The sequence below is a fragment of the Otolemur garnettii genome, unplaced genomic scaffold, assembly GCF_000181295.1.
Source record: "Otolemur garnettii isolate 467f Iridium unplaced genomic scaffold, OtoGar3 scaffold00035, whole genome shotgun sequence".
Taxonomy (NCBI): Eukaryota; Metazoa; Chordata; class Mammalia; order Primates; family Galagidae; genus Otolemur; species Otolemur garnettii.
The window spans coordinates 5,457,711-5,466,639 of NW_003852430.1; the positions used below are offsets into that span (position 1 = coordinate 5,457,711).

Here is an 8,929-nt window from a genome sequence, read left to right on the forward strand (position 1 = left end):
AGTCCCAGCTACTTGGGAGGCAGAGGCAGGAGACTCGCTTGAGCCCAGGAGTTGGAGGTTACTGTGAGCTGTGATGCTACAGCACTCTACCCAGGGAGACAACTTGAGGCTCTTGTCTCAAAAAAAAAAAAAGTATGATCTCACATCATGGAAGAATTTTGGTGTCTCCGATGACAACCTGATATCAGTTGTACATACTGTAATTTACTAAAACAGTCAATACCTATTGCTAGAGATGTAGGTTGTACTGAACTTTGTGCAAATAACATTGGGATCTCATCTTAGACCATGAATTTTTATTTTGATCTATTTCTTTGGCATAGATTTCTAGATGTGGAGTTGTGGGGATAAAGAGTAATCAGTATTTTCTGATCACTGATTTGTCAAAATCCTTTTCTCAAGGAAACCAGCATAGTAATCATAAGTTAATTTAGTTTTTCTTAATACCTCTAGGAGAAAATAGATTTTCAGCATGCTCATGGGTTACAAGAATTGGAATTTATTCGAGGACATTCTGATACAGAAGCAGCAAGACTATGTGTGGACCAATGGCTAAAAATGCCAGGTACTCTTTAGAGACTACATTAAGGTTACTGAGCTTCCCCAGAACCTAAATGTGGAGAGTAATCTGTTTTATTCAGTTGCTAATGATCATATAAAGTATTGAAATTTAGTTTCAATGATCTAATACCACCTCATAATGGGTTGTTTTATAGTGGCCTACTTTACTAATTGTCTTCCTTCTTTATCCCACATATATTTGAGTATAAACAACATAAGTCATCCCGGAGCTTATTAGCTATCACTCATTTATTCATTCATATATTGAATACTTATTGCATGAACTAGTACATGTGTCTACAGGAGTATGTCTAATAGGTTATTTGCAGTCAGGAAAGGCTTTGCTAAGGAAATGGAATTCAAACTGATATCTAGATGATTAATGTTTACTTTATCAGTGCAGCCTTTGTAGATATTTTGTAAAGAATGTCCTCAGAGGAGACTTGTCTAAAGCATTGGGTAGCTTATTCATTATTAATTTCTTTGCAGACCTGAGATTCCTAGTAGAGTTGCTGTGTGACCTTCTCCCCTGACCTTATAATTTGGTAGAATTTTCAAGAGCTAGTATAGTAGGAGAGCCCCACTGTGGCAATGTTTATTAGCCTGTCTTATAGAATATCTATTGAGACCTTAAGGGCTTGGGATATCCACAGATACCGCAGCTATGGATTTAGTCTAGCAGACGGTTTACTTGCAGGAAGTCATCAGAAATATCTATGCATAGTATGCTTACCTTTGTTGAACTTAGAAATCTTGTGTTTTAAAGTTAATTTTCAAGGGGCTTTGCTTTGAATAGCATCAACTTCTACATATAAAAGAATTCTAATAATGTATATTTATTGGTATTTAGTAGTTCATCCCATTTGATACCTAATATAATACAATAGATTTTTTGACATTTGGCCACCTTCTCAAACTATAGTCCTCCTTATCTCTCAGTCTGCTTCCTAGCAAACTTCTACCCACCTCCCATCCCTTTTAAATAATTTTTTCCTCTGTTTTTCTTACTTGCCTGCACGTGGCCCATAGATAATACTCAATAAAGCACTAAGAGATTGGTGAGTTAATATCACCAATACGTGTTGTATATCACATCAGTCTCTGAAATAAGCCTATCTAGATTTATTCTACATAAATTTGGTTACTCAGCTACCTTTGATCTCACAGTACTTCATTCATTTCTTTAATACAGTGTTTAATATGTTAGATTGATCTGTTTATATGTTTGTCTCTTCCACTAGACTGTGTATACCTTGGGGACAGAGACCAAATCCTACTAATCCTTTTTTGTGTCAATTTCTTAAAAGAGTTCCCAGCTTAGAAATACTCAAAAAAATGTTGGCTGAATATTCTATAGGGGTGAGCTATAAATGTTTGCAATAATGAACACAGAAAGGAAGTGTGGAATTTGGGTTCCACATCTGACTGCTACTCAATTAAACAAAAGAATACTGTGGCATTCCAGATCTACTTTGGCAAAAGATACATAGAAAATGTGGTAAACGACTTTGCCTCTCTCCTGGGGTATTCTTTTAAAGCTTATAGTCTTTAAAAAATACAGTTCTTGTATTTGACAAGAACTGACTAGACAAGAACTTTACTAGACTTTGACAAGAAATGACTAGCTCAGTAGTTTCACCTTCTCTGCATCAGAATCACCTTGGATGTTTTAAACAGATGGGCAAACCTTCTCATCTCCAGAGATTCACTTGTAGTATTGAGTGGTGGATAGGAAAATGGGCTAGAACTATAAAACTTTATCATCTGTAAGATCTCTTCTAAAACTTGTTTATCTCATGAGTCTGACACTTTCAAGTCCTACATATAATGGTTGTTGGGCCAGTAATATGCCCTTAAGACTTAATCCCTGGCCTCCAGATTGTCAGAATATTTTAATATATTGTAAATTGAACTCTTGAGCATCTCTTTATGTATTTCCCTGAGCAGGTCAAGAGGGAACAAATGAGTTAGTTGTCTTTATTGTACTTGTAGGCCTTGGTATTTTGTATGTCTTCAGGTCACACTGGGCTCATTGATAGCTAAAGATTTTGAGTTTGGAGTTGAGGTCTGTAATTATGTTCTTTCTTGTGATTGGCTCAGCTTCTTGCTTGGTTCCTGAAGCAGTGTAAAAATAAAGCTTAGGAGCTATTGCTTAAACAGTTACTCTAGTATTGAGCTGTATTAAGTATGGTGCTATTCCATAAATGGACTTTAGAGATTTCTGATATTTTTTAAAGGAGTATAGTTGGGAAAAACAGGAGTCAGGTCATTGTTCTCTTTAATTATAAAAAGTGAGATTCTACTTCTCAATAGCAATAAAGGATTCAATTTACCTCAGAGTATAGTACTCACTATTATAATTCATTTCTTTGATTAGAAGCACTTTTAAGTACTTTATAATTGATCTATTCTTTATAGATCTTTACAGTTGAGCCAATTTGCATAAATTTGAAAACTCAGTAATTTTAAAACAATGCTTTCTATACTATTTAGGGAAACAGTTTTTTAAACATTTGTATTTATAAAAGTTCTTTAAACATCTGTATTTTAAAGGCCTTGTAAAGCCTTTCAATAGAGAAGCCTTATTTTCTTTCAAGGGATTTTTTCCAACTTTATTTTTATCTGGAGCCTTTATTTCTAGCTAAGTAAAGGTCCTAATGGCAGACATCTGGAATATGGATGGACAGTTATAAAAATAGTCATAATTCTGATTGCTGCATTAAAAAAGATAAACAGGTGTATTGTCATTCAGTGCTTTCTTGAGCCTAAGGTATGGTTGTCCTTAAGACTAATGTTAGGCTGTCCATTACTGTCAGAATGTATTTATAAACATTTGGACAGTTTGGTAGAAATATTCCCCCATAAAGACTAAAACAGAAGAAAAATGGTTAAAACCTTAAACCTATATAACCATTTGGGTATTTTAAAACTAGATTATGTTAAGAGAATAATGCTATTCTAATTAAATGCTCGGGGGCTTTGTAGAAACTGACATAAAGGTAAATACCCAGTTGGGTTTTTTTTTGGCAGGGTCTCACTTTATTGCCCTTGGTAGAGTGCCGTGGCGTCACACCGCTCACAGCAGCCTCCAACTGCTGGGCATAGGCAATTCTCTTGCTTCAGACTACAGACGCCCGCCACAACACCCGGCTATTTTTTTGTTGCAGTTTGGCAGGGGCCGGTTCAAACTCACCACCCTTGGTATATGGGGCCGGCGCCCTACTCACTTAGCCACAGGTGCCCCCAGTTGGGTTTTTTTGTTTTGTTTGAGACAGGGTCTCTCTATTATTACAAAAGAGAAATAGTAATCCAACTGTGTATCAGAATCCTGGCAGTTGTTTTTTTATGCAGCATAACCCTATGTATTTTTCATCATATGTCATGTATTGGGAATTTCCCTGAGAATGAAATTTGGCCATAGGGATTAGTTTACAAGAGTTGTGTGATTTTTAAGACCAGGATTATAAAGGAAGAGATGAAGATCATGATAAAGAGGAATTAATTAAGAGAAGTTTGGTGGGCAAACTGATGTACTTTCTAATTGGTTATTTGAAGGGACAAAGTAAAATAAATAAAAAGAGGAAAGATATCAATAATAAGTGAATCTCTGCTTTGTGTTCCATAAATCTGTTCTTACTGACACCTGCATTACTTGAAGTCCAGATTGGAGCAATTGATCTCAGTGGCTGGATTTCTCAGAAAGTAACACTCTTCTCCTCCTCCCTGTCACTCTGCCTTCTCCACCCCACTTAGAATGTTTAACATAATTTTCTAAACATAATTTTCATAGAGCCTAGGCCCTCGATAGTATAACTAAGCCTTATAATAAATACACTTAACATGTTTTAAAGAGACTAAGGATTAGAAAATCTTTGCAAATTCATACAAATGAAATGAATGGAGTAGGGTCTTGACTTTCTAAAGCATTTTAGCATTTTTTGTTTGTTAGCCTTAAGGAAATGGATTTTTTCCTGAGAATGCTACTTGGAGATGTTAAGGGCATTTTGGGGGGTTACAAGTAACTATTACTTTTAGGTTATTAACATCATTTAAGAGAGAGGCTATAAACAATTATAATTAGGACCATTCAGCTTATGCTATATCATAATTTTTCCCAGTCTGAAATAACTGCAGAAACTTAAGAGTTTATATTGTAATGATGCAGGACTCAAAACAGGCACAATTAATTCTGGAACAAAAAATTCATTCCGAAGAAGAGGCCAAACAATGGTATCTGGGAAGCCACTTACATGTCCTATAATGCATTGTAACAAGGAATTTGACAATGGGCACCTTCTCTTAGGACATTTGAAAAGGTAAGTAGGATGTTCAGAATAGTGGATGCTGAAAGCGACATACTTCTCTGTCAGTTATTATTATAGCATTATATGTATTCCAGACTTGAATTGTTGTTGTTTTTTTTGCCATTATGATATAATTATTTCTAATTTATATTTCTTAAGTTTCCTAGAAGGCTTGGTGAAGTCACATTTTTCTAATGGTATTCTGTTTTTTTTTTTTTTTTTTTTTTTTTGGAGACTTGCTTGCCCAAGGCTAGAGTAAGTGCCATGGTGTCAGCGTAACTAATAGCAACCTTAAACTCCTGGGTTCAAGTGATCCTGCTGCTGAAGCCTCCCAAGTAGCTGGGACTACAGGCACCTGCCACATCACCTGGCTACTTTTTTCTATTTTTAGTAGAGAAGGGGTCTCACTATTGTTCAGGCTGGTCTTGAACTCCTGAACTCAAGAGATCTTCCTGCTTCAGCCTCGTAGAGTGCTAGGATTATAGGTAATATTCTTTTTTCTTTATGAGTATGGTTTTTAAGTATGTGTTTTCCCCTAGTCTAGTTCATAAAATGCTGATAGATTTTTTGACATTGAAGATAGGTTTTTTTACACATCTTTCAGCTTTAGAGAGATGTAGCTTATAAATATAAATTTCAAGAGACACAGAGCACTTAACAGATAATTTGGTCTAGTCTGAAGAAAGTTAACATGTCATTACAGAATAAAGGCTTAAGGCAAATCAATGTAAGCAAAATTAATAATAAAGAAAAATTTTATTTATGAAACTCATTTTATCAATTTATTGAGTTTTCAAATAGTGGAGCTTAAGAAAGTGGGTCTCAAGGGAATGTGCTTTTAAAGGTATTAAACACTCTTTTCCATAGTCTCCCTTTATAACAGTAGCTGAAAGATGAGAACTGGACAGTTTGGCTCTCTAAGCCATTGTCTTTTCCAGATGTGTCACTGTAATGGGTAAGATGAAAATTAAAAGGATTTAAAAGCCATTCATAGGAAATAAAAGTGTGCCAGAAATATTAATGTGAGATTATTATTACAGTGGTCTATTTAAGTTTATCTGTGAGACTTAGGGTAACCAAAGCAAGAAGTAAAAGATGATGGGCTTGTATTTTTCAAACTGGAAGCTTTATTAGTTTGGCAAGAAACTCCTAAATTGATTTTGCTGGATTGTGAGTATTTTTGCTTATTTTTTTTGAAACAGAATCTCACTCTGTCACCCAGGCTGGAGTGCAGTGGTGGTATCATAGCTCACTGCAACTTCAAACTCCTGAGCTCAAGTGATCTTCTGCCTCAGCCTTCCAAGTAGCTGGGAGTGCAGACGCCTGCCACTGTACCTGGCTAGTTTTTCCATCTCAGTAGAGACAGAGTCTTGTTCTTGCTTAGGCTGTTCTCCAACTGGATTGAGTACCTTTATGAAATCTTGAGCTTACTGGTCATCATTATCTGAGGGGGTTACCTGTTATGCGGGAGTCACTTGATATGTCTTAAATATGAAGAACATTATTTAATTTTCAAGTAGAAAAGTGTAACATTCTGGCTCGGCGCCTATAGCTCAACCGGCTAAGGCGCCAGCCACGTACACCTAAGCTGTCGGGTTCGAATCCCCAGCCCGGACCCGCCAAACAACGATGATGGCTGCAACCAAAAAATAGCCGGGCGTTGTGGCGGGCGCCTGTGGTCCCAGCTACTTGGGAGGCGGAGGCAGGAGACTCGCTTGAGCCCAGGAGTTGGAGGTTGCTGTGAGCTGTAATGCCATGGCACTCTGCCCAGGGGGACAGCTTGAGGCTCTGTCTCAAAAAAAAAAAAAAAAGAAAAGTGTAACATTCTGCATGTATTTATGTGTTTAGCTTTACAAATGAAACAACATAGTTTTTCCCTGGAATGCAGATTTTTCTTACATTACCACTCTCTTCTGAGCAGGTTTGATCACTCTCCATGTGATCCAACAATTACACTACACGGACCTTTTTTCAGTTCCTTTGCTTGTGTAGTATGTTACAAAAACTTTGTTACTCAAGAGCAATATAAGGATCACCTTTCTACTAAGGTAAGAGCCATGTCCTAAGTTAAGAGTATTCTTTTTCTGGGTAGCCATCAAGTTGGGTGTGGAGGTTTTTTCCTGCTGCTCTTAAACTTAACAATCACTAGTGATATACATATGGATAAAAATTATGATTGTCTATTGAAATAAAATGATTTAGGCCATTGAATTAATGTTCACAGGTAAAATTGGTGGCTGAGAGCCAGCAGTCCTTGAGATTATCATTGAGATTATCATCAAAATTCTTCTTTTCTGCTCAGCGTCAGCCATATATACACCGAGGCTGACGGGTTTGAACCCATCCCAGGCCAGCTAAACAACAATAACAACTGCAACAAAAAATAGCTGGGCGTTTTGGCAGGTGCTTGTAGTTCCAGCTACATGGGAAGTTGAGGCAAGAGAATCACTTAAGCCCAAGAATTTGAGGTTACTGTGAGCTGTGATGCCACGGCACTCTACCAAGGGCAACGGTGAGACTATCTTGGAGTTGCTTTATGAAATTATTGTAAAGTATTTTCTTTAAGATCCTTTATGAGCTAGATGATGAGAACTAAAAACCTATATATAAATATATATTTTAAAGACAGAGTCTCACTTTGTTGCCTTCAGTACAATGCCATGACGTCTTAGCTCACAACAACCTCAAACTCTTGGGCTCAAGTGATCCTCTTGCCTCAGCCTCCCGAGTAGCTGGGACTACAGGCACCCACCACAATGCCCAGCTATTTTTTAGAGACGGGAGTCTCACTCTAGCTCAGGCTGGTCTTGAACCTGTGAGCTCAGGCACTCCACCTGCCTCAGCCTCCCAAGTGCTGTTCTCTTATTTTTGAGGCAGAATCTTGCTCTGTTGCCCCTGGCTAGAGTGCAGTGGCATCAGCCTAGCTCATTGCAACCTCAGATTCCTGTGCTAAAGTGTTTCTCCTGCATCAGCCTCTCATGTAGCTGGGGCCACAGATGTGCTTTACCATACCCAGCTAACTTTTTCTATTTTTAGTAGAGATAGAGTCTCGTTCTTGTTCAGCTTGGTCTTGAACTCCTGAGCTCGAGCAGTCCTCCTGCCTTGGATTCCCAGAGTGCTAGGATTACAGGCATGATCCCCTGTATGTGACCTAAAAATCTACTAGGCCAGGCATGGTGGCTCACGCCTGTAGTCCCAGCGCTGTGAGAGGCCGAGGCGGGTGGATCACCTGTGCTTAGAGGTTCGAGACCAGCTACGACACCCCCCCCCCCGAGCCAAATGAGCCAGAGTGAGACCCCATCTCTACAACAACAACAGGACAACGAGACAGCCAGACCTTGTGATCCCAGCTCCATGGGGGCAAGAAAACACTACAGGAGGAAGAAGTAATAAAAAAAGTCTACTACATTTCACTGCCTATTGAAATGTTGGGGCCAGGGAGAAAGGAACAACTTCTTTATTAATGCTAGAATTAAGAAATAGATCTAATATTTAAAGGGCTGTGTCTCTTATTAAGTGTTAAGTCTCAAGGGACATGAGTTGATTCATGGACATGCAAATCCATGTAATGTAGCACTCTAATAGATTTTTATCATATTTGATAGTAGATATATTTTTAATGACTAACACTGCAAAAATATTACATGTTTATTGTGGAAAAAATTTTAAACGTTAACCAAAAATGTAAGAAATAATCCTTAATTTCACAGAGATAACCACTAACATTTTAATATATATATTTTTATTGTTTCTCCATATATAATTGTTTTTTCATAAGATATCTAAATTGTTTTGTAAGCAGTAATGTGTTGTAAACATAAATGCTTAAGTATTTGTTGAATCATTGCATATGTATTTCTGCATTTTAAATCAACAAATAGGGCGGTGCCTGTGGCTCAGTGAGTAGGGTGCCAGCCCCATATACTGAGGGTGGCAGGTTCAAACCTGGCCCTGGCCAAACTGCAACAAAAAAATAGCTGGGCGTTCTGGTGGGCACCTATAGTCCCAGCTACTCGGGGGGCTGAGGCAAGAGAATTGCCTAAGCCCAGGAGTTGGAGGTTGCT

General features: G+C 37.8%; 1 protein-coding gene across 1 annotated transcript in view; it reads left to right on the top strand.

Moving 5' to 3' along the window:
- The window catches only part of ZNF451 (zinc finger protein 451), a 91,588-nt gene that overhangs the window by 39,969 nt on the left and 42,690 nt on the right, over positions 1–8,929 (top strand). Inside the window, exons 5-7 of the mRNA XM_003789663.3 lie at positions 454–565; positions 4,727–4,877; positions 6,787–6,913. Of these exons, the coding sequence (XP_003789711.1) occupies positions 454–565; positions 4,727–4,877; positions 6,787–6,913 (390 nt within the window). The remainder of the gene's footprint in view (positions 1–453; positions 566–4,726; positions 4,878–6,786; positions 6,914–8,929) is intronic.